The sequence below is a fragment of the Chlamydotis macqueenii genome, chromosome 20, assembly GCF_036417535.1.
Source record: "Chlamydotis macqueenii isolate bChlMac1 chromosome 20, bChlMac1.mat, whole genome shotgun sequence".
In the NCBI taxonomy this organism is placed as follows: domain Eukaryota; kingdom Metazoa; phylum Chordata; class Aves; order Otidiformes; family Otididae; genus Chlamydotis; species Chlamydotis macqueenii.
The window spans coordinates 9,623,285-9,649,489 of NC_141575.1; the positions used below are offsets into that span (position 1 = coordinate 9,623,285).

Genomic DNA, 26,205 nt, shown 5'->3' on the forward strand with positions numbered 1-26,205 from the left:
TGTACTACGAGTGATGAAGTTTTTTTTCCAGATCACATGAGCCAGGATGAAGGGGGAAAATCCTGCCAGGAACAGAGATGGGCTGCAACTCGAACCTGATCAAGGGGAGATACAGAGCAGTACTCTGAGAGCTATATAAGAATGTGCTCGGCACAAGAGCAAACACTTTCTCAGGTGAAGGACTCTCCGAAGTCAGCCATGCGTGTGAATGAAGACACCATTTCAAGGAGGCTTGGAGCCACTAACAAAACATGTTTGTATTTTATCATCGCTACCCTTGTTGCGTTGCTCATCTTTGCGTTAGTCACCATCATGGTCTTAGTCATTCAGAGGACGGTAAGCAATTTCTTACTTTTTTCATTGGCTTATTCTTTTTTATTTTTTTTAATCTGAAGCTTTCCAAAAATTATCCTGTGGCTGGAAAATCAGTCGCTACCTACAGTTATAAATACACACACATGAATTAGGGGAGAGAAAGATGATATAAAAAGGGAGAGAAAAGAACTTGCAGAAAAAAGCAGACCTTTCTCCATGGACTTCTAGCATCATGCTATTTCGAGTCTGTAAATGAAAGTGGAAAGCTCATAATCCAGGGTGCAAGCCTCTCTCTGTCCTGCCAAGTTAAGAGGAGAAGCAGAGAGAAGCTAGATCAGTGCCTCAGTGTCTGCTACCTGGTTTTATGTGTCTCCTGTCACTTCTACAAAGAGTGACCACTGTCCAAGATGATCTGGTCTGGTACTTTCTACATGTGTTCCTCTGAAATATTGATAAATTTTAGTAACGGACATAACACAAGACACTCGATGTGTGATACTGTGTGGTGCTATCTGTTGGGGTGCTCCGTGATGTGGTGAAGCAGAGTTTTCTTGAACTACCCAGAGCAATGGGTGGAGGCAACGTAGCTCACTGGCCCTCTTGTTTTTGTCAGTCCTGTGTGTTTTTTAACACAAAAGTAGAGTTATAGCAAGGATGACTGAAGGATAGAAGTGAGGCAAAGTCTGACAAAAGCAATTGTTCTCTGCCTACAGACATTTTTTCTTCTTAAAATAAAGAGGATTGCTGTCAAGTGGATGTGGGGTTGAACAGGGAATCAGTGAGACAGTTACAGCCAGGGCAGAGACACAAGTGGTGGTGAATATAAAAAGTACATTTCTAGTCTTACCAGGAACATTGCCATGAACTTCACCAGGGTAAAATGACAGGTTGAAGTTTTATAGACTTTGAAATCTTATTGCAAAAATCTAAGTGCTGAAGTACCTCCACTACTATTTATAGAATGAAAGCATCAGTGTGGGGTTGCTGGAGGAAGTTGGCCATGGAAAAAAAAAAAAAAAGAAAGATCTTTCAGCTCAATATTTTCTCTTACTAAATTTACCCTTGCAATTTGTGGTCGGTGTATGCACATTACCCAGAATTTAAACCATGCAGGCTTGACTGATACGTCTCTAAGTTGTACCAGAGAGGAGTCATTTACCTGAAATCAACGTTCTTCCAAAAGAGAAGCAGTTTGGGCATAGTTAGAATGAGACATGGGGGTTTTCAGGTGATAGAGTGCGACATTAAGGGAGATCTTTAAAAAAACAGCCTGGGTAATTACAGAATTGAAACAGCTTTCCTATATAATGAGGCTTTGATTTGTACTTATTATGAACATAAGCATTAAATTACCTCTCCATCAGGATAAATGCAGTTACAGTAGTTGCCAGAGGGACAGTATTACTGAAAGAGTCAAGGTTTTCATTTCAAAGAGTAATGACATTATTGTAGCTGCTTTGGAAATGAGCTTGGCTGAAGGAGAAAGTAGGAAGCTGAGGTGTGTGAGAAACACAAATAAAATCAAGCAGCAATTTTACGCTGTAAGAGGAATTTGGCAATAAAAGTGCAACTTCTGTTCTGGTTCTCAGAGACCTGAAAGACCTCCAGTTCAGAAGCAGCATAGTCATTCTCTATCCATGACTGGTCTTGAATTTCCAGACTAGTGAACAAGTGTTGATGCAGTGAGATAGGTTCCTCGAGAAACTGCAGGTCATCCTGCAAAAAACGATTTAGCTCACGGCGACCCTGTCAGCGCAGGGCTAGGCACACACTCCTTTGGTAAACTCAGTTGTGGCTGGGCTGAGCATCTTGCAGTATTGACTTCAGGACAGGAGGTCTGGGGAGTTCTTGTACTTGGAGCCCTGGGGCTATTGAGTCCTGTTGCTGTAGGGAGTAGAGCATCATCAGTTGGCTTAATTATTTTCTTTGTAACTTCCCAAGAGAAGATCAACATTTTGTGGGATTAGCCTTTTAGGATGATCTGGTTTTCTCTCCAGATGTTGTCAGCTGGATTATGTGAGTGATCCTTGATCACAGGAGCAATGGTGGCTAGTTCATGTCCTCCCTGTGCTGAGCTAAGATAGACACTTTTATTTTCCTCTGTCCAAAGGAGAGGTAGAGGGCCTTAGGGACAATGTGACCCATGTCTCAGGTACCACTGCATTAAGAGAAGGCTTCTGGTAGCAAGCAGGTCACACAGTCCCCTATCCCCATTGAGGACATGAAAGTTGGCTGCTTGTCTTCCTTTTCATGAATTTGCCCCTGCCTAGTTTAAGATGACAGAAGACACACTGGAAAGGTAAAATCAAACTGTGCAGAAATGAGGCATTTGCATCACCCAAAATCTAGGTGCTCTGCAAAAGGGAAATCCAACACAAAAGACCAAAACAAAAAAAAAGCAGCTGCAATTCCGAAGCTGCTTCTCTGAATCTAAGAGCACCTCTAATATACATTACCTCCCCTACTCCCTGCATTTTCCAAAATCACAAGAAATTTCCTTCACGCCTTGTTTTCAAGAAAGATGGCACAGAACATTAGTGTTAGGCCTGGAAAGTCTCATTTTTTGGAACTAAACTACGTTTTTTGGAACTAACTACGTGGAGTGCTAAAGTTCGTTCATTTCTTCAGCTTTCAGCTGCAGAAAGAAACCCTTGGTTTCAGGCCATTCAGTTATCTCAATCTTTCACAAGGGACTTTATTTTTCTCTGGAATAAGAATGGCTGCTGTATGGTGGTCTGTAGCCTTTGTTTTTCTTCTTAACACTGTTATAGGAATGCTAAAACCTCCACCGTTCACCTGCTGCATTTCACTGCTGCTGGTTATGTGTATATCTACATGTCTATGTAGATATTTATGTAAATAGAGATATACATGTAAAACCAGTGAAAGAGTACAGGGCAGAGAGGCCTAGACAAATGTCATTTTAGGACACACAGACCCTAGCAAATCTGATGCTGTCCTGTAAGGTATGTTGTATCTACCTAGGCCACCTCCCTCTGTGAACAAATTCTGGGTGAGTGTCCGAAGTCCATAACCTGGGATGGTCCCTCACCACTCTGGATTTTGTAGACTTCATTGCCTGCGTGGGCAAATCTTTTCAGCTGAGTTAAGGCTCCAATGTGGCAAATTCTAAGAGTCAGTGCAGGTATTTATATTTGCTGATCTGGTCTTCAAGGCTGCTGGAGTGAAAAATGTAAAACCCCATTGACAATGGGACTACTGTAACCAGAAATAACTTCTACAGCACCTAGTGTCTTCCTGCACTCTCTGTTTGGTGATTTATATCTGCGTAAAAATAATCGTGCCACGGGCTGCCCCAGTCGGTGCCTCTTGGCCCCCTCTGGTGGACAACCCTGACAAAAAAAAAAATAAATAAAATAAATTAAAACAAAATTGCCCCTGAAAGCAGATTTCCCACTAGTTGAACACCACAGGAAAACCAGAAGCATTTTAGAAGAGAAGTGCGCTGTTCCAACACTTGCCATCGGAATTCTGTACGGTAACAGCCACCCGCTATCTAGAGGTGCCACTTTAATAGGTTTTGTCAGTACTGGAAAAACTGAATTTCACACAGGGCTGTGTTTCCTGTGATGCTCATTATTAGATCAGCTGCGGGGACGACGCTCTGCTTTCTGGACTTTTCGTGTCTCATTTCTCCCTTGGCAGCTCAAGGCCACCTACCTGCAGCGCCGCTGCCTGCCGTCCCCCTCCGCCAGACGGGCAACGAGGGCTCGAGGCTGAGCGGAAACACAAGAGAGCCTTGAGGCTGCTCTTTCAAATTGCAAAACTTCCTTCGAGGACAGCAGCCACCAGATTCAGAGATCTCTGGCTAAATGAACATTCTCAGTTCTGACACAGGACATTAGACCAACCCTCTAGCAGCACCAGTTTTGCTCAGCTTGGGAAAATTCGTTGTAAAATGATCTAGGGAAAGAAGAAAGAAATGAGTTTCACTAGCACCTGATTATCATTTTCTCTAATGAAGCAAATTGTTGAACTCAAATTATTCTGCTTGCTGAGTAAAGGTTGAGATCCTTCACCAGCAGCAGCCAGATCGTTCCAGATGGGGTGAAATTCATTGTCATGACTTCTTCCTGAGCTGGCACTGGAGAATTTAATCTCTTTGGGCCTTGCATGCTTCTTTGCATTCCAAATTACAGCATTACATACAATATTCTTGCTGTTAGCAAAGAAAGAAGTAATGCCAGTAATATTTCAAAGCAAGCTCTAAAGTTTCATTTGAATATCTACTCAACTGCCGCTAAAATAAATTGCATTAGTATCTGCTTTTTTTTCACCCACTCGGTGACTCTCCAGGTGAGAACACAATACATCAGTACATTTGAATTTTATTTCTGTTGCCCTGACCACAAAGTAAGCTGTGAGCCATCACCCGTGTCCTGCACGCCACCTCCGAGGGACGGCTACAAGGTGAACACCTCACTGATGATAACGTCTCAGTCGCTTTGCCAAAGACATCTCTACAGGCAGTGGTGGATCTGCTGTCTGATTTCATTTGGCGTAATCTAGTTGGGGATTGAGCATCCCCTTTCTCTCATGCAAAAATGCCTTGAATCCTCTGCAGAGGGCAGAAATGCTCATATATTGCATTGAAAAGTAATGCTTCCCCACGCCCTGAGTGCGGTGAGAGGGACAGCCCAGTGCAAGGGGTCAAGACAGGAGACGAGAGGCTCTGGCAGATGGTCCTTGGGGGCGTTTTCAGCCGAGACTGTTCTCAGTCCCACTTTTGATGATACGTGTTCATAAGATCCATGAGAGTTTGCAAGGGAGGATGTCATGTAGGGGACTAAAAAGCTTGGAAAGGCCTGCTTTTTCTAGCTACATCTCTAGGTTCCCGTTCCTCTCCTAACCCAGCAGCCTTCCTGCACAGCTTAGGAAGATTACCTGGAGAAACACTGTCTCAACAGATAACTTCTCCTCTGTGTTACATAGGTATGGAAAAAAAAAAAAAAAACAACAAAAAAACAGATCTTATATTACAGCTACCCAAATTATGAAGCACCTATGACCTCTCTGTCCGCAGGACACAGCGTTTTGACATTAGACCAAAGGAGAACATTGCTTTGCCAGGAGCAGATGCACCTCTACACTTTAGCCATAGTTGAAAACAGGGTCACGTTAGGCCAAAGCCTAATTAAAAAGTATACTTAAACACTTGAGGGTAGAACATTAAGTACCACAAACAGATAAATAAGACTTCCATCTTCCTTCTCCCCTGCACATTATCCTATTTACATGCAGAAATAAAGAGCCTACGTTTTAAGACCACTATGGATGAAGTTGTCTCCCACCACATGCATAGCATGCCTTATTTCTCCCAGGAGATACTAGATATTCTGCTAAAGCCGGTACCAGCTTCCCAACTTTATTCTTCTTGGACATCCTGGCCAGTCACTGGAACAGGCTCCCCAGGGAAGTGCTCACAGCACCAAGTCTGTCAGAGCTCAAGGAGAGTCTGGACGATGCTCTTAGTCATATTGTTTAGTTTTAGGTAGTCCTACGAGGAGCAGGGAATTGGACTTGATGATCCCTATGAGTTCCTTCCAACTCCAGCTATCCTATGATTCTATGATAAATTGGGCCTGGCCTGGTTAGCCTGCACAATTAGCCCAGGTAATTGATATCCAGATAAGAGGAGCTGGTTTAGGCTAGCCTGAGCAAAAACCACTCCCTGACGCCGAAATCACTCTGTGTGTGAATGGAGGGATGTGACACAGAGTTTCAAGCACTGAGGCACTCTCAGTATCTTTCCTCAGCTGTTGGGAGAATTCATTTGCTCCTCGAGGGCACTGATGGACGTTTATGAGCTGTCAGTGACTTTACTTGGGTGGAAGTAATATGCAAGCAAGTACAGGCTTCAGGGTTGTATGTTGGGATGGCAGAGAGGTGTGGTAAAACAGAAGCAAGACCACAGATGAAGCCTACCATTTTTCACACTTGGAGCGTGTTTCCTGAGAAGTTCTCAGGCTGTGCTGACTGAGGACGATTTCCCGTGCCGTTTTCACCCTTGGGTTTACATCCCAGCAAGACGCAGGAGGAGAGGCGAAGCAGGACAACTCTGTCACTCTCAGACCTGTGTTGGGGCTCTACTGCTCTTATTTTCATCCGGTTACTGGCTTCCCAGGGATGGACACTGGCTCTGAAGGGTGTCCAGTCCCACTCTGTCCTCCTCTTTCCAAGCCACAGAGTGAGGTTTTCAGGGCTTGTGCTTCCAAAACAGCCCCAACAAAAAAACACGCACATTTCTTACTGCACTGAGAAAATTGCTGGCTGTGTCAGAAACGTAGATTTTTTCTACATTAGAAAAATAGGGCAGTGATGAGGGATAACTGGGGATGACATTTGGATGAGTGCAGAGAGTTTGCCAGAGCTGTTTTCTCCAGAGCAATCCCTCAGTGACCTGTGAGGAGTCATGTGCTTTGTAGCACCTGATGCTGGCTCCCTGTGCATCCTTCATGGCATGCACTCCAGTGATGATTGAGGCTCCACTTTTAAGCTCCACTTGTAAAGCAGAGTCACACTTGAACACAGGTATGCTCCCAGAATAACTCCATCCTTTCTCTCGCTTCTCTTTCAGGCAGCTGATCCTGCCACAGAGGGCATCGCAAAGCCTATCAGGACAGGTAAGACACCTCAACTGACTCTACGTGCCTTTCGTCTCATCTGTAACGCAAATATTGCCCAGGATCACAAATAAGCCCATTGTACACATTTTAACATTTCATATAAAGTCCCTTATTGGTGAAAAGCCAAGGTAGTGGGGAAAAAAAAAAAAAAGAAGAAGAAGAAAAAAGCTTTCAAATTACTCAATACCTCCGGAAACAAGCACATGGCTGAGGAAATAACAAGTATGTCTGAATCTGTCCTGAGAGATCTTTGCAAGAGAGCCCTTTTGCCAGAGGATGTGAGGATCAGCCTGACTACTAGGTCCTATTTTAAAGGCAGGCTCTTGCACGTGTGGGCGTAACGTCCCAGTCTTCACAAGGCATGGGTGCAAATGTGTTGTCACATATTTCAAAACAATTGGAACTCCTCCTGTACTCCTCTGGCCCTGAGCAGTCATGTGTTTCCTTCTGGTTTGTGGGGAAAAGGGAGGAGGGAAGGGGAAGGTCTAGAAGGGACAAGTGGAGAAGAGCCACAAGAAGCACAGAGCAAGGAATTAAAACAGGCAGAGGGAGCCCAAAATAGGAAAAAAAAACCTGTCTAACTAGACTAGCAGAGACAGTGCACCAAGATTCTGCTTTTCCTTAGCATAAATCAGGAGAAGCACTATTTATTTCAGTGACATTGCCGCTCTGGTTACACAGCCCTCAACACCAAGAAGTTTGACTTCTTGCAAATACACATTCATACTCAGTCCTGGAGGATAGGAGATACCACTGCCTCCCATGCTACAGATGGGAAAAATGAAGTGCAGTGTTCATCGAGAAGCGATGGCAGAATGGGAAATTGAAGTAATGGAAGTTCAAGGTCCAGAGAGTCCTAATCACATAAACATCTTTTCTGTTGCTGCACACAGGTGACATAATGCAGCATTTGGGTAACACATACTCTACCTTGGACAATTTTTTAATCTGAGACTCTTCCATATTGGGCTTGTTTCATAGCCCACAGGCTATGTAGTCCCTGCATATCACTGTGTCCTTCCTGAGAACTTCACATCTTGCCTGACCATTATTTTTTATGTTTTAGAATTCCAGCAACCTGGAAGGATTTCATTTTTTTTTCCCCTTAGGATGTCCCTGTCCTATTTTCCCTAGGACATCCTAAGCACATATTGCTTTCTCTCTACCAACCTAAGTAGCTCCTTAAGTCTTTTAAAGTATTTCTTAAGTCTTCTAGTGCTTTATTTTGTACCTGAAGTTCCTCAGAAATAAAGTGGGTCTGGTCATACAAGGCAGATTTGGATAAGGACACATGGACATCACAGCCCCACTCCAGTGCATCCCAAAAGGTGCCCAAAAAGGAGCTTTGGAAATGTAATGGGCTGCAAAGCATCAGTCTTGCTGCCCACGGCCCCCCGGTGATGATGGAGGGTCCCCAGAAACCGCGAGGTGGTACGGCCCCAGAGCAGAACCTCCGCTCCTGCAAACCAGTGTAACCTCAGAGGAGTCAGCAGAACTGTGCAGGTTTTCATGGCTGAGCTTTGCCACCAGTTAGGAAGAGGCAGTGAAAGCTCCTGGTGTGGAATCTAGTGACTGACAGAGGAGGAGCCACAGAGGCTGGATCTGTAGGTCAGTATTATTCCAAACCAAAGCGTCAGCAATACTGGCGTTCCCAGGGCAGGGAGGAGAGGTCTCACTAATCCAAAAGTGCACTGTAATACATACATATATATACACACACATATACATTATTTCCTATCAGGCAATCTATGCCAATTTTTTTTTCTCCTCACCAAAAACTGGCAGGTGCCAGGCAGGAGGAATAGCGCAGGAGGAGAGCGCCTCCACAGATGCACAAGATGCTGTTTCATTACCCAGAGATCTTTCTGTCTTTGGGTCAATATCAATTACAGGCATCCTCTTGCTCTGAACTCTGCTGCTAGATCTGAGATGATGCCCCTAGTGAAAGACAAAGGAGGGAATGACAGAGAAAGCCCACAAGGCAGGAAAAGCTGGTGAAAACTGTTTGCGATGGGTGGAAGTGCTCTACCAGCCGACACCTCGCTGCCAATCAGTCTCTATTGCATGTCTCTGGCAGGGTAATGGAGCATTACAGTGTGCGTGAATGACAATGGCCTTTCATTTTTCTCTTAAAATGCATAAAGCAGGGCTAATTAATTAATATATCCCAGCGGGTAATTTACTGAGACTCTCTCAGCTGTCATATGCTGCCAGGCATCACTTGCTGACTTCTGAGCAGGGAGTCACAGCCACTGATGCAAGGTCCCGTCCAGTGCAGAAAGAAACAGAAACGTGAGAAATATTTCAAGCGGGGGACTGTGATGAGGCTGAAGTTGCTTGGATTTAGATTTGGCTCCGTGTGCACCTCTCAGGCAGCCCAGATGCTGATAGGGTAATTTGGATGTATTTTGTACCCACCTCGTTTACAACAGCGCTTCAAAGCCCTGCGTTGGAAAAGTGGGCAAGCAAGAAATAAAAAGAGCATTGCCAAATTGCCAGGTTGGTGCTCAGCCTTGCCCCAGCCCCGCGTCGGTACGGACAGGGAGGCTGAAGGTACCTACTTGTGCAAAACATCCCGGAGACGCTAATGGGGGATGTAGGGTTGTGCTAGTGGGAGCAGCCGGGGGTCGCACAGACCGAGGCTGTACTGTAACGCAAACGACAGTGGTCCAGACACGGCTACATCTCTGAATTAATTCTGTAATATCAAAGCAGGAAAACCATGATGATTTCATTTAGATTTCCAATGAGATTATGTTCTATTATTAGCTAAACACCAGCGGGCACTAAATTAGATTTATAGAAGGCTTACGTTCCTGACTCAGCTGTCAGCCCTCAATGGATGGGTTTGCAGGGATCCGTGAGCAGTAGCTGAGTGATGCCACGTCAGCTAATTAAGTGTTTGTGTGAAAAATGGTATTGGTCTCCTCAAAACCTCGGTGCCATTGTCGGTGGAGTAGCTGAGCAACAGGAGGAAAGAATTAAATTCTTCATGAACTAAATGTTTGTGAAATGTTATTTCTGTGGAAACTCATCCACATTTCATAAACATAAAATCATGTATTTGTTTGAGCCAGATGGGTATTATTGTTATGTTCATTTTTTTAGAGGGAATGTCACAGAGAAATTTATGACCTGCCCATGTCTAGAGAGGTCAGCCCTCATCATCTCCTTGCTATCCTCTCCAAAACACGTTTCCCCATGAATGTTGCAATCCTGCACTGATGGCTTTTCTTGTTATTTTGAACTGCAAAGACACGATACCAAAATCTCTTCTCATTTATAAAAGGAAAAACCTGCAGATACATACACACACACACAGAGTATTTATAGATACTTCTGTCAGGCAGTAAAATCCATTAGCAACTGATGGACAGACCAGGAAAGGCAATCCAACACCCCATTCACAGTTTCAATGGGAAATAGGTTCCCAAATAAAAACCTGCCCCCGAGAAATTAAGCTGACACAGGTGATGTTCATATCCTTGCTACCCTAGAGTAAATCAGGCTGAAGCCAGCAGAGCAAACAAGCCTCTCCAGATTTGGAGCAGTATCTCTGAGTGCAGTTTGGCCTTCTGCAACCAAATTTGGTCTCTTCCAGCCTGGAACCGTCCCGGTGCAACACTAATGAAGTTGCTGGGTTGTCAGTCACAAGTCCCATGGTGGTGGGTTCTTTGGAAATGGATGTTTCACATTTAGACCATACAGATTTTTGCCTTCCCAGCTCCAGTACATGTATGTGCTTCATGTGTATGTGAAGCCGTAGAAGGTCCTGTCTGCCCTTGGGGAGGTCAGGGCAGATGAGCTGTTTTTCTCAGCTCAAAAAATTTTGGCAAGCCTGGGCTTGCAAACACAGAAAGAGCACACACGCGTCCTCCTCGGCAAGCATCCGGAGGAAACTGCAGCTACAGATTCCAGATAGTCATAACGGGGGCTGGTTGCTTATTTAATTAATAATGAGATGATTGGTATTGCTACAAAATGCTGAATGTTTGATCTTACATTTCTCCAATACTTAAAACGCAAGTTATAGACGAATATGTATATCTATATATGTATACATGGATAGCTCTTGAAATGATGTGACCTATGGTATACTGATGACAGGCCAGAGACTTGAATAGTTTTGGCCTTAAACTCTACAAGTTTTGCAGTAGTCAGGTGTGCAGGGATGAGTCTATAAGAGGTTCTTCCTAAATTTGGAGAAAAGAAAGGGATACTTCCAAAGTTTATGTTTCTGGAAGGAGGTAACATTGGCAGTTGAGTTCAGTTCCCTCTCAATGCACAGGACTGGAGTGACAGCCCTCGGACTCCTGAGGACCAAAGGCACTCAGTGCATGTGTGACAGGCACAGCCATGAGCAGAGCCCAGGTCTACCACGGAGCCCAGGGGAGAACATCACCCAGCCGGCACTTGCCACAGCATCTGTCAGCTAGGACAGCCCACCAGCGCCAGCCGGCAGGAAGGAGAGCGTTAAAGATAGCTACAGGGACTTCAGACAGTGGCCGCTGAGAAATAAAATTAGGCAAGTTCTGCTAACTCTAGCGTGCTGACAGAGATGTATGAAATCACCCTGCCAAATTTTATAAGCACTTAAATTGGTGGAAGGTACAGAGGAATTGAAAGCCGTTTGTTGCCTGTCTTCACCTCATAAGAAATTCAGGTTTTTGACCTCCTCTTGTCCTCGTCCACACTCAGCCCGCAGCTAGCTGCAATGCCAGACACACTGCAGAGGAGTATCACTGTAAGAGGTGGCTGGCACAAGGACAAGCCTCAAAAATCCTACTGAGGGGCTTTACATGTCTGGGTAGCAACACTCTGCACGCTGGCATGGCACTCTGAGCTCTTGGCTTCACTGCCCTGTGTCCGTGCTCCCATTATACCCATCTCAGAGGTGGGGAAACTGAGGCAGCCAGCAGCAAGGAGAGTTCCCCAGGCAGAGTTACGTCTCCTTGGAGCTGGCTGGCAGCAGCCCTACACCCCCTTCCCACAGCCATTGGGTTCCTCCTGGCAGGACACAGCCTCCTTAGGTCGTGCCGTGCTTTGGTGAGACTCTGTCCTTCATGCACCAGAGGTGGAAATCACGGGAATGTCCATGGGGCCACACCTCCTCTGAGTCCCATTTCACAGTCCTGCAGCATGTCCCCTTTGGCTCGGTGGGGAGAAGCTGCGTTAAGCTCAGCTTAACCGTTTTCCTCAGAGCTGTGCCCTCGGGATGTTCATCCTATGGTAAAAGGGATCAGGAAGCCGTAGTGAATTATCTCCTGAGAGCTTCTTCAGGACAAAATAACCTAAATAGCTTCCTGCTAAGACTCCTTCCTTATCAGCAGGCTTCCCCCAAGCACCCTGATCCACAGCACCCGTGCATCACAGTGGACAATGGAACCAGTGTGGCCTCTTTGGTACTTAGTCCCAAACGTGGCTTTGCTTTTCCTCCTTCTCACAGTATTTTTATATAATCCTGTTGTCTTCCGTGGGATTACTTCTGATTTACACAGTGCAAAGCCAGTTAGGCGATGCGATAGTCCTGAAACGCTAGTAATTTCCTGGCTTGTGTGGAAATGTTTCAAATAAAGAATTAACTTGAGAAATAAAAGTAGAAAACAGTTATAAGCTGCCTCAGCAGAGCAAGAACCGGAAATGTATCTAAAACTATTTTTTTTTCCATAACTTACCTTCTCAGAAACACAGTTGATGACACCAAATAAATGCTTTACACACACACACACACACACAAAAGTTGCTGACACCAGTCGAGGTAGGCACAGCTCTGGAAACGCACAGTGCAGCTAGCTCAGCGCGGGGCAGATCCTGAGGGGAGGGACGCCACGAATGCCCTGAGCCAGCTCGCGGCTGGCGGGGCTGTGGGCAGCGCCAGGCTGTCCGTGTGCAGGCACCGCACTTTGCTTGCTTCGCAGATGTCACACGGCTCCTGCTTCCAAAGTCTGCTTGAGCAGCAGGGGACTTTCTGCTGTATAGCGTAAACCCCCTAAATGCCACCAAGTTTCTGTAAAAACACTCTCCCTTCTTGCAGGACTCCAGGAACGTCAGTGGGCTCAGGGCACTGGCTGTGTATTACCAGAGACTGGTGCTGCCATTGCAACAGCTTCAGTTTGAACTAAGGGCCATAAGGGTTTCTTCTCTCCCATTCCATATCTCCACATCTCTGTAGTGTCTGTGCAGTCACTAAAACCCTATATTATGAGTAACATAGGAGAGCAGGCTTTGGTTTTTCGTTGGGGATTTCCAGCAGAGCCAAGGGACTTTGATACGTGACTTACTCATTCTTGGAGAGCAGTGAACACCTGCTTCCCTGCAAAGTGTTTCAGCTACTGAAATCAGAGGAAGATTGCAATTCTCAAGACATCCACAGCCTCCTTCTCCAACAGTATGAGTGCAAACATTACACATCACCAACCAGGGGGACTTGTGTGTGGGACCAGCTTCTACCTGATTTATCCATCCTCCTGACCACATACCTCTTAAAAATCAGGCCATGCAGATACTGCAAGTGTCTGGAGATTTAAATCTCTTTTTTGTACCCTTAGTTTCAGGAATCCTATGAAACTTAAGATCCTTGTCTCCCTCTGCATTCAGTAGATGCCTCCTTGTTCATGTAAGGAACAAGAAATACGTCATCTGATGTCACAGAGTAGCATGAAGTTTTACCAGAACTTATTTTTGTGTATTATCCAGTCCTTCAGAGACCCTTGTAGGGTGGGTGACTCTTACACCAATTTTATAAACCAAGTCACAGGAACATTTGGGTGATTTGTGTACTCTGGGAGAGGGCAGTATAATTTGGTACGGCTTTACTGAAATTCCTTCAAACTTGATTCCCGGTATTCAGCTGTAGAATAAACTACAGGAAACTCCCAATCTTCCATCTCAGCTCCTACGCACATCCTTTCCACAGTTGCGGCAGGGCCAGGAGGTGTAAAGAAGGAGAGAAATAACCTTTCACCTGCCTGGTTGCAGTCCCTGGGATAAACGCTATTTTCCTGACTCTATCCCTTGTCTGTGTATCCATGTGCCTGTGGGCTGCACAGGGCAGCACAAACTCTGCTCTATGCAATCACGAAATAAAGGAGGAATAATCATCACTGTTCACTGAATGCCTAGTAAGGTGAGAGGAGGAAAGGCTTACACAGAGCAGATGGGAAGGTGAAGTGTGGCTGCAAAGGAGGTGAAATGCAAGGGGAAGTGGGAGGACGCAGGGCTCAGGATGCAGGAGCTGGGATATTGTGGTGTGGTGTCAAGATGCAGGACCTGGGGTGTCATCCCAGGGTGCAGTGCCTGAATGTGGGTTCAGGATGTGGGGTTGGCATGCAGTCTCAGGATGCGGTCCTGGGATATGTGGCCGGGATGCAGGGCTGGGATGTGGGGCCTGGATGCTGTGCCAGGATGCAGTGATGGGATGCAGAGCCTGAGATGCTGTCCCGAGACACAGAGCCGGGAAGTAGTCCCAGGATGTGGTGCTGGGATGCAGGGTAAGAATGTGGGGCCGGGATGCAGTCCCGGGATGTGGTCCCAGGATGCGGGGCCGGGATGTGGGGTCGGGCCGGGATGCAGGGCCGGGATGCAGACCTGGGATGCGGTGCCGAGATGGGGTGCTGGGATAGGCTGCTGGGATGCGGTGCCGGGATGCGGTGCCGGGACGCGGGGCCGCCCGCAGTGCCGAGCGCGGCCGCGGGAGGGAGCGGTCCCCGCGCCGGGCGCTCTGCGGCGGGGCAGCCCCGGCGCCTCCCCGCCCCGGCCGGTCGGATTTCGGGGACATTCCCGTGACACAGAGCCGCCGTTCGCGCGGCCCTGCCCGCCCTGACGGGACGCTCCCGCACAACCACCTCGCCCGGTCCCCCCCAGCCGGCGGCTTTGGGGCCGAGCAACCAAGGGCCGCGCCTGAAGTCCTGGCGACATCCGCATCCTGACCGTGGGAGAGTGGGGTGACGCTCCAACAGCACCCAAAGAGCCGTTTTCAGAAGCATGTGCCAGTTAAGTAGCTAAAAACTTATTTCTGTAATTGCACCATACAAATAATTTGGTTACGGAGAATAAGAAATACAATGTTTTGGACTGATAACTGCCGTCTGCCAGAGCTTTAGGCTGTTATAAATTCACCAACCGAGTTACTGCTACAAATGCCCTGTGCGGATCAGATATTACCAGCCAAGGAGTACGACTTTGTGGCTTTGGAGCTGCTGCTGCGGAGTTTGTCCACAGCACAGTTTTAGCAAATAAGTGAGGTGCCAAATGCTGCCAGCATTTTACAGTACAAAAAAAAAAAAAAAAAAATCAGGAGCTGTCACTTAACCTGTTGTTTCCTTCAGGGAACACCTCCGAAGACTATTTAAGAATCCTACAGAATGTCCTGACCAAGAGAGCCGCTGCGTACATGAGAGGTCAGTGGGGAGGGCGAGCTAGGGCAAGGCGCGGTTGCGGAGCTGCCTGAAGAGCAGGCTGTTCACGTTAAGTCAAACTGGTTTTAGCTGCGAATAGCTTTTTGACCAAATGGGCATTTTATAGGAAAAAAAAATTCCTTAGCTTTCTTAAAATGTATGTTCAATAAATCCCCTATCTGATCACATAAACTTTTTTTTTAACTTGCTAAGAAAAAAATGGAGGTACCTCCTGCACACAAACACAGGAATATACAGCTCCGTTATTTCCCTTTAAATATTGCAGGAGGACATTTCCACTGCATCTCCCTGACTTGGGTTTCCCAAACAAGTGTGTAGTTCTTGGAACTTTTTAACATCCCACTTCTATCTGTGAACTCTCAGCTGCCTGGCCAGGGCCTTTTCTCAGAGCTCCCTGCAGGAAAATCACTGAAACAGTATCTCCATTTACCAGGAAATACTCTGCTGCAAGTCACACAAGGCTGAATTCAGGTCACTAGAGGTCAGTGGCTCATTTTAAATTTTATTTGCTTTCCTTTCTAGTGTCCAATTCGGTAAACAGTTCAAAACTGAGCTTGGTCGAGAAGGGTATTTGTGAAGACATCCAGTGCAAGAGCGAAGAGCTGGTGATAAGGACACAAGGCCTCTACTTGATCTATTGCCATTTGAACTTTCATTTTCCCAACTGTTCAAACAGCCCCACCGACCTCAAGATAGAGCTCCTTGTGAATGACAAAGTCAACCGGCAAACGCTATTCACGTGGTGCGCATCAGAAACATGCCAAGAAAAGACTTTCAAGACCTTGTTCCAGCTCCATTTGACATACCTGAATGTGAAGGACCGAATATCAGTAACACTTAATCATCCTAAATTCTTGAATGAAATTTCTCTTCCCAATGAAAACGTTCTTGGGGTCCTGAGGTACAGCGATGAAATGTGAGCAGCTCCCCGACTTCCCGCTGCTGCCCAGACTTCTCTTTCTCTGAACAACAGTAGCCTGCTTTTATTAGGCAACACCTTGTTTTAAATTTCCTATCTTACCTCATCACTAGGGTAAACAAGGAACATTGTGAGTGTCCCAGAAAGAAACCTAAAACACTGCAAGATCCATATTTAACAGATTGCTCTGGTTTGGCTCAGAGTAGGATTGTTGTCAAACCCATCTGCCCGTGGTTCCTCAAAACAATACGCGTAAACACAGATTAAAACCTAACCAGATTATGGGAAGAGTACGCATTATTGAGACTTTTTGGCTAATGGACCACTGACAAGCTGCCTGTGCTCAGCGGATGGGGAAATCTTTTTAATGGAATTTTATGGAGTAGTATTTTGATGTGGTCTTTCAAAAAAAAAACTAACAGCCAAAGCTTGTAATCAAGGCTTGCTTTACAAACCTACTCAGCTCCGGAGCAGGTTTATGGCTAGATCGTACAAAAGCAAAGATGAAATTAATGACTCTCAGACTGGTAACTAAAACTCTGGGACAGGACATAGGAGATTTGGAACTTACAGGATATTTCTGTGCTGCATTCTGCTACCGACTTTATGCAATTTACTCTCAAGTGTCTTCCTCTTCACTATTTATCCATCTTCTTATTTAAATATAAACTTCTTTGGGGCAGAGACTTGGTATATGCACGGTGCTCAGCCTCTGTTCTCATTCGGGTTTTCTAGACCTTTTAATTACAAAATGCTAAAATAGCAATCGAGTTGCAAATCTAGCCACGTCGCAGTTTATTATCATACATTTTCCTCAAATCCCGCCCTGCCTGTTTGACAGTTCCCTCCGTGACACCAGACCGGTGTGTAAATACACCTCTAACACTTCCTGCAAATCCAAGACTTAGATCTGAGCTCCAGACTTCTCCAAAGACAATTTCAGACCCGGCCCTCAGCTGAGAGCTGTAGTGCTTGGGCAGCCCAGAGGACAGACGTTATTTGAGCTTCTTTGGCTTACCGCAAAGCTCAGAGAAAGGATAAAAGAGTAATCTCAGGCCATTTTATTCTGTGAAGTAACACAGGCATTTACTTGAAATTTAATTCTTACAGTCTGGGGAGGGAAGGGACGGGACCAAAAAGTTACAAAAGTTGGTACCAGTTCACTCTTTCCTCTTTTCCCTTCTCCCCGAGATCTTACTAAGGTCTTTTTTTCACTGGTATTTGAATTTTCCCCTTGTGTATCCGTACCTCCTTTCCTTTACACGACTAGAGCTTGGTGAACTGTTCACACCAAAACATCTAGCCACAGGTTTAGTTTCTGGCTTCAGAAACTCAGGGAGTTTTATTTTTCAAGCTTAGTCAACTCATGTAGCTTAGTTTGTGTGAGCACACTCAAAATACTCCTAATAGTAGTAATTTGCTACTTGTGTTATGTCACCAGAAACTCACGGTACTTCTTGGTGAGGCTCCGAGCTGTTGACCAGGTGACTTCAAAATACACAAGAAACTCCCAAAGCATCACGAACAATCGATGTGATTCATTGCTAGAGATACCTACTTTCTGTTTTGATAAACATTGCTGAAAGCAAAAAAATCTATTTGCTATTAATGGTTGGGGGGAAAAAAAAAAGAAAAGAAGAAAACTAAATCCATGTTTTCCTTCTTTTCCCTTTCAGGAAATGAAATTTATTTTTGTAAGAGTTAGCTTACCCTGCTATGACATTGTAACCTCCATGGGGATCTCCTCACCCCTCTGGACCCTACGAATCTTTCATGTTTCTAAATAGGGTTTTTAACATCTATCTGCCTCCACCTCGATACACACAACTAATGCCCAGAGAAGTTTAAGCAAGCCTGGCAGTCAGGAATCGTCGCTCCTGAATATAGAAAACGCAGCTAATAAATGAAAATGCGCATTTACTCAGGCATCTCCCCTCCCTCTGCCTTTTCCTGAAGGCTTTGAATTGAAAGAGAAAGACCATTCTTTAAAAAAAATAAAGCAGCTCTCTGCATGGGATTATTTTATTTGATTATTTTGCCAGATGGAGGGAATCCTGACAAAGCAGTGCTAAGCTTATCAGCCCCAGGCTTTATAATACCACAGGAGAAAGTAATCCGACCTCTTCTCCGTTACCTCTGAGAAATAAGAATAAATTATAGGCAGAAAGGGAGCCCATGAATAGTGTGCAATTTTGCCATCAGTTATAAAAATGTTAAATATCTTTCACTGAAACAAGGTCCTGAGCCAAGCAGCAGCCTCCCTGCTCTCTGGCAGACTCCAAGTCACTTTACTCTTTCATCCTTTTTCCTTCTCTTATTTCCCAGTTTTTTGAAGCAGGTTATTTTTGACAACAATACTGTACTGAAAAAAAAAACCCAACATTGACAGCAATGCGCTTTGGGGAACAACCCATTCCTATGATCTCAGCGTCACTGTTTGCAGCAGATGAGCTTTTCTGCAGGAGGGTCCTCCCTCTTCTGAGGAGCATCTCAGACCTTCAGACCCCGCTCTGGTTTCCCACTCCAAGGCTCCAGTCCATGAGAAAGGGGACACTACCAAAAGCACTGAAGTCACAGAGAAATTGTGAAAATTCCTCCCCTTCTCCTCAGATGTGGCAAACGTGCGGCTTTCTGTGCGTATGCTCTGTTGCTGACTTGACCAGAAACAGGAAGCATCAGCAATCTCACAAGCAAGACTGCTCTGTTGAGGTTTCTTGGCCCTTCTCAGACACCGAGAAAGTTCCACTCTTAAACTGTTTTCTGCTTGGCTAAGAATCATCTATGGGAGTAAATATATGCCATTATTCATAATCTTGGTTGATAGAAAAAGATGCGTACTATAGACTTAACTCTAGTTGTTGCTAATTGCTCTAGAAAATTTTAATCAGGACTTAAATAGATGTCAAGTCAACACAATACACTTCCATCTGAGCTTGCCTGGGGGCAGCAAACCAAAATGAGATTAAGTTTAACATCAGAGATTACAGAGTTGGATCTGAACTGCACCAAAGCTGTGAAGACGTTGAATCCAGGATTGCAACTAGACTTCACCTCCCAGGAAATTGGCCTGAACCCAAACTCCTCAAAGCTCCCATCTGAAAATTAGGTCACGGCTTATCTGACACATTAATTATTTAGGCTACTCAATGCTTACGGAGGGACTTGGGAGTGCGGCATTCACTTCACTTCTGGTTTTGTTTCATTTTATTTTCTTCAGCACTTCCCAGAGGGAGGATATACCACAGTCACTTAGAAAGAAATCCTTTACTGTGCCATGGGCCATCCAAGGGCTGTGTGCGGCCTGAAAATGCAGAGCAGCCCTGTGATCCCACTGGGATCAATAGTGCCCTGATCTTCTGCACTCCTCTTACGCACCCCCATTCCTCTGGAGAGCAAACAGCACTCTGCAAAAGCCTCAGCCACTTGCTCATGACCTTAAGTTAATATTATTATTCTTCAGAACGCTATGAGAGACAAAAATTACAAGCAGCTCTATTTGTTTTCAAGCACCCTATCCTGCAGTTAAGGTAAGAAAGGGACCTCTCAACACAAATAACCAACCAAAAAGCAAAATAAACAAGAAGCCTTTGGGTTTTGGGACCTCTCACTGAGCCTTACTGAAAGGACTTTGCAAAGTGGAAGTCACACAACTTGTGTTTGGTGTGAATAGCAAGGGAAAACCTCAAAGCAAAGGCAGCTTCTATAGGAGGAATAACTGTAAAAATGCAAATTCTGACGAGCAACACTGGTGACAGCAGCAGTTGCACTCAATGACCTCAACACCTCTTCCCGCTTCAGGTTTTTGTGATTACAATAGGCTCCATTTCGAGACAGTGTGATGGACTGTGAGGATACAGAGCCTGGGAAAAACATTTTAGATGAGTGCATTCTGCAGCAGTGCCCCCCACCCAGGGGAGCTCAGCTGAAGAGGTTTAAATTTCCAATTTTTGCTTTCAATATTGATCCCGGGAACTTGAAGATTTGGGGTGAAGGAGGGTAGAGACCAAAGAAGGACAGCACAACGTGTTCTGAAATTCAGGTTCTTCCAATAAGAGCAGGTGGAAGGTGGAAAGGTGGAAAGTCCCCAGAGCCCGACGTTTGCATTAGGGCCAGAGCCTTCAACCCCTCCATCCTCAGCATCCCCTCTGGGTTGCCAAGGGCTTGCGCCCGGCAGCAACCGCCCTCCAATGTTGTAAGATGAGGGTGTTGTACACCATGAGTAGAGTCACCAGTTTTTCCTGAGATGCCATATGCTGCAGAATTGGCACACTATTTCCCTTCAGCCATGTTCACAGCATCTAAATTTAGATCCCCTATTTCCCTCCTTAGCCGGAGTGAAGCAAGAGGTGAGTCAGAGCACCCAAAATAGCTGCCTAGATAAGACATGGTCAACTGCTGAGTGAGTCCTTACTCACTCCAGTCACTGGGTCCTCAGTCTCAACAGCTTCATTCGAGTCAAGAAAAATAAAATATTATTTAATCTGTGGATTTATAATTTATGGACACATTCTACTGATAATTTATGGACACGTTCTACAGCTTCCCAGAGTGCTGCCTGTGCTTTGAGGCTGTGCGAGGCTCACAGGCAGCCCACGGCTCTCCAACAGAATACGTTGGTAAGGAAAAACACAAATGCTAAGTTGTTACATTTATGGATGCAAAAGAATAAGGTTTTCCTGCTTAGGTCATTTTCATTTCCAACAGCACCTATTCCTTGGACTTGTCCAGAATGAATAGAGACAGAGCAATATTTTGGAATTAGGCACCAATGCAATACTTAGGTTTCGAAGTGACTCTTTTCTCATATAGAACTGTTTGGTAAATATTTGAAATTTTTTTCGATCCCTTCAGTTTACATATTTTTAATTTCCTTGTTTTTCTGTTATTTTCCTTCATCCCATCTTTGCTCTTATTTTTCAGTCTCTATTTCTAGATAAAAGGATTGGGAAAAAAAGCAAGTAAAATACAAAGTGAGTTGGGGGCGGGGAAGGAAGGAAGGAAACCAAGTAAGTGTGAAGAACTGGGGGAAAAAAAACCCTGTTTGAACAGTTAAATGAGCTCTACAGAAGCTCTGGCTCCAAGCATGTCAGTGAATATTGGCATATGCAACAATCTGAAAACAGGTATTTCTAAAACTTATGTTTTAGAGGAAGAATAAGTTTAATGCTTAAAAATGAGAATTTTATGCAATTTTTAAAATATTTTATATGAATGTAATTCCAGGGGCTTCAACCAAGTTCCTCAGGCTTGACAGTGGCAGAAGAGCAGAACTTCCGCCTCTGGCAAGCAGAATTTTGTGCTGTATAGCAAAGCCTTTATATTTAAAGGGTATTTTTTTTCTTCATGTATAAACCCGACTGTGTTGTGAGACAATTCGTTGGGGGCTTTAGCAATAGACACAGATGAAATGTCAAAATAATTATATCATGTGAAATGAAATCGTTCAATGTTAATTATTGCAGTTTAAGTATTGGGGGCATGGGTGTTTTCCTGAATAAACACACCTGACTGATAACAGGGTGGTAAGCGTGACTTTAATCACCTTCAGGCCCATCACAGAACATGTCTCCAGGTAGACACGCGTACAGACCCGATCCTCCAGCCTAGCCAAACCCAAACCTGTTCCTTACGGGCGAGTTCACTCGCTGCGGGACCACAGCAGCCCTTTGGACCACCTGTTTGGGTAGGGGGCTGCGGCGAGCATCTGCCTTTCCCCCAGAGCATGGACCCTCATAACAGCTGCAGTAACACGCATGCAGGGCTCTAGTTGGCCATACAACGTCTGTATGAAGATTTAAGGAGTTAAGCATTTCAGTTGAATGCTAAGTTTTGGAATTCAGCCCTGGGAAGTGCTCAATACGCTTGCTCTGATTGAGAGGAGCACTTCAGTGTAAACCTCACCTCAAGCAGGTGTTTAACCACAACCAAGAGGCTCTAAAAATAATCTGTCTGCTTAAATACCTGAGTGTTTTTAAGCAAGAACTGCCACAGTGCATGAGCTTAGGCATCTAAGAAATTCTGGGTCATGGCATTATATGAACAATTCAGTAACGTACGTTTGTCTAGCATCAATATTTTTGAAGAGTCACTTGAGCTTTTCCTTAGACTTTGATCTTCCATTACCATACAGATCAGGGGGCTTTTAAGCTCCAAATAACTTCAATTCAACTTAAAGGTTGTAAAATTCAATAAGCAACAAGGACTTTGGTGTGTATTTTGTTTGGGTATTACGTAAAGTCAATCAAAGGATAACAGGAATTGAAGAGCCTTCTGAAATTCTTAAGCTGATTTTTAAAATATTTTAAGTAAAACCAATAAAGAAAACTACAACAACTATAAGTTTGCATAAGAAAACACAGTAGACGTGACGCATTGCATAAGTCCTCTTATATTAAATTCTGTGCAGAAAAGATAAAGTGACTCCCTTGCCGCAAAAGAAAAAGAAATTAGAAAATCATTTTATAAATAATCCACCCCATGAGGTACGTGCCATGAACAACTCAAAAGGTAATTTTTTTTTGTGTGTTATTAAAGTCTGACATTTACACCAGTAGGACTGTAATCAAACAGAAATATGATTTATTGTAGCAGATTCACTAGGATGTTATTAATTGCCAAGGACACACTTCATTAGCAGCACTGCCAGCTGGAAGACTGATCCTTTTAACAGGTGGGGTAAAGCCGGTTTATGTATTGCAGAGGAAAGCAAGACTTGCTGGCCGGACTCAAAACCAAGAGCCGCTATCCTGGCATCCACAGCAGCCAGTACGGCTACGCCACGTACGAGGGCAAGACCATGTCCCTGTGCACCATCCCATCCCACCAGCAACCACTGGAGATCACCCGAACCTCTGACATGGGATTTTTCCGTTACTCTTACCACGCTTTGTGCATAGCAACACCCCATGGCTCTTAAAGATCACCTTAAAATCTTGTAACTCACCTCCCTCCAGAAATGCAATAACTACAGACTAATTATTCAGAAATGTAAGGGGGGGGGGGGGAAATCAGTCTATTTGCTGGTTTTTAATTAATGCCCTTTATATCAAAGTGTCTCACCATTGCTCAGCTTTCCTTATTGTGTTCCCAAAGCAAAAATGACTCACATGTCCCTCGCGTCAGGTGTCATAGCTGATTTTGTTCAACTTACAGTCCATTTCACATGTGTTGTCTCCTGTTGCTATCTGAGCCATTGACAAAAACAAAGTGCATAAATACAGGGAGGAAACCTCTGTAAATAAACTGTACACAGAGCGAACTAAAGAATGAAAGAGAAAACTGTGAAACTTGGTCTGGAAAAAAAGCCAAGTAATACACTTCTCTATTTAACTTGTGAGATAATTCAGCTAATCTGGTTTTATACATCATAAATGTTTCTTAGAAACTGTCTCTTTTCACCATATGACCCAAATCCTGTCATACGGACAAAATTAATGTGTTGAACAACAGTAACTACAACACATAATCCAGGAAATAAAACTCAAACGCCTCTCGCTGATTAGCAAAAATTCTGGCTTCAAACAGCATGGAAATTTTTGCTTAAGGGTTTTCAGAAGTTCATATCCTACAGTTGATTTTTCCTCCAGGATTCTGAAATATTCTAGGCCTACTCAGACAGAATATGCATCCCTGTTTGATGGGGACCTGTATTACTGAATACATAAACTCATATCATTCACAATGCTATATTTTTTCTGAAAGAACAAGGTCCAAAAGGGAAGAAAAAAATCTTTCTTAACATTAGTGATTGCCCACCAGAGAATCAAAATGAATAGATTATGTTAAAGACAAAAGGGAATATCGCATAAAAGAAATGTAAATTTTTTTTTATCTTTTTTTCCCGAAGCTTGCAGGGCTTAGCCCCACAAGGAAAGTGCAAGACACAAATTTTTCAACAAAGTCACATTTTTTTCTCTCTTTTTCTGGAAAGTACCAGTTTCACTGAAATGCTTATCAACAGAAGTTGCTAAGACGAGGCTGGAATTTCTGGTCAAAATCACAGAAAGACCAAGACACTAACACAAACTATCCAGGGGATCTGGCTCTTCCCGGAGGCAGGAGGACGTGGCTGTGAAGCCTCGCCCCAGGTGCCCTCTGACGGAGTTGTGTCCCAGCAGACAGCCCCCGTCCCCAATGCTACACTCCCCGCCTCCACCAGCAAAACAGTCCCTCTGCTCAAATTTTGGTGCGTTACTCTAAAGTATTGGTTGTGGCTAATGACATGCTGTTGTGGTGTCCCTCTCATTGGCTGCTTCCTGGCTGTAACGGGTTATTTCTGAAAAGAGCACAAGCACTAAGCAAGGAGCTGAAGACCGAATCTGGGAGCTGCTGCTCAAGATGGCCCAGTACAGCTCCTCTGCTGGAAGGGTTGGTGCTGCAAATATTGCTGATTTCACCCCAGGGAACTAAAATGCCTTGTCCCTGTATCAGAGGCCTAGAAAACGGGTTTCAGTTATTTGGGTTGGAGTTTCGGAGGCGATGGGAGAAGCTCTGAAGGGAATCCTGGAGAGCTGCAAACACTTGCACCATGCAGGAGTGATGCTCAGCCCAGATTCAACATTTACAATGCATAACTGGGGTCTTCTGGAAAATCCATTGCTGTGTAACTCCTCAGAGGTGGTACCCATCCCTTCCAGATTTTGCGAATCATCCCCTTGGAAGAGCGCCTGGAACAGCATCAGTCAGCTAAGCAGCACCTAGAAGAGTCACCCTCACTCGCATTCATACTTATTTCCAGCTATGCTCTCACTCTCTTCTTGACATCAAGCTCTTAGTCCTCTCTTAAAAACATAGAAATCCCTGGAAAATATGTCCAGACCTTTTCTTTGCTATTTTCTTTCACCACACAGAAAGCTGGAAAGCACAAGACGCTGACCAGCGCTTCCTCCTTCCATTTCCTTGAGCACGTTTCTCTCCTATGCCGATTTGCGTTGTGCCAGTTACAGTCCCTGCTGCCTTCCTCTCCAGTTTCTCCAGGAGTGCCATGCAACTGAGGGGCACTCTGTCTTGAAAACTGAGACAGACAGAAACTCTTTAGCAGAAGGGCACTGGGACACAACTGCCTGCTTCCTCTTCTCAGGAGAAACTCTTGTAGGAGTTAAAGAAAGTAGAAAAAAAAAGTTTTGCAAGTGGGAAGAATGATCTTTAAACTTGCCAGAGCTCAGGATGGATTTTGGCTGGGGTTTTCCAAGGAGTTCAAAAGAGTGAATGTACAGCCTTCTTAGAAATTCACTGACATTTGAATAGCAGCTTTTTAAAAATATCCCATCCCTGCTCATTGCCAGCTCTGCCACTGACTCAGTACAGCTGTACCCACTCTGACCTGAGGGCAGGGTTTGTCTTGGGCATGGTGCTGGCATCAGGCAACCGCAGTGTTGGATGGTGGTACAACACCCATGGAGGGGGATGGTGTGACAAATCCCATACCTGGTGGGAGGCTGGGGCCATCCCCAGAAGTATACTGGGACCAGTGATGCCTCTACAAGGCAGGCAGTGTGGCTAGCCAGGCTCACCTGTAGGCAGATGTTTTCCCGGCCCATGTTAAGGTTCACTTTTCCTTCCCATTCCTTAGCAAATCTCACACTGTATCCTTCTGCTTGTTTCTGGTTTATCTCAGACGACGCTTTGACAGCATGGGACAGCAAATGGACAACAAAGCTGGACTCAGGATCCAGTCCAAATCCACATTCAGCATGTAAATACATCCTCTGCAAGCTCTAGCAGGTCAAGGGCAACATTTTTAAGGGCTCTCCATCTTCACAAGCACTGTTTGAGGTGTGTCCTTGCCCTCATCATCCTCCAAAAGCACTTGCACAAAACGAGCTACCAGCTATGAACACATCTGCCCATATCCTGTCTAAGGTTTATGTTTCCTAATCCGCAATAAAACATACTGAACTTCACTTTA

General features: G+C 44.9%; 1 protein-coding gene across 1 annotated transcript; it reads left to right on the forward strand.

Annotated features, from left to right (window-relative positions):
* Positions 1–25: 25 nt before the first annotated feature.
* On the forward strand, positions 26–16,561 carry TNFSF8 (TNF superfamily member 8). Its single transcript, XM_086763944.1, has 4 exons — positions 26–336; positions 6,914–6,959; positions 15,290–15,361; positions 15,902–16,561. Exons 1-4 carry the CDS (start codon positions 142–144, stop codon positions 16,297–16,299), a joined length of 711 nt encoding a protein of 236 aa, XP_086620070.1. The 5' UTR covers positions 26–141; the 3' UTR covers positions 16,300–16,561.
* The last annotated feature ends 9,644 nt before the right edge of the window (positions 16,562–26,205 follow it).

Bases quoted from the DNA above. Each gene is read 5' to 3' on its own strand.
- TNFSF8 (XM_086763944.1), top strand. From the start codon at position 142: ATGTGCTCGGCACAAGAGCAAACACTTTCTCAGGTGAAGGACTCTCCG. The intron at 337-6,913 runs GTAAGCAATTTC...CTTCTCTTTCAG, and splicing joins TCTTAGTCATTCAGAGGACG to GCAGCTGATCCTGCCACAGA. The intron at 6,960-15,289 runs GTAAGACACCTC...TGTTTCCTTCAG, and splicing joins CGCAAAGCCTATCAGGACAG to GGAACACCTCCGAAGACTAT.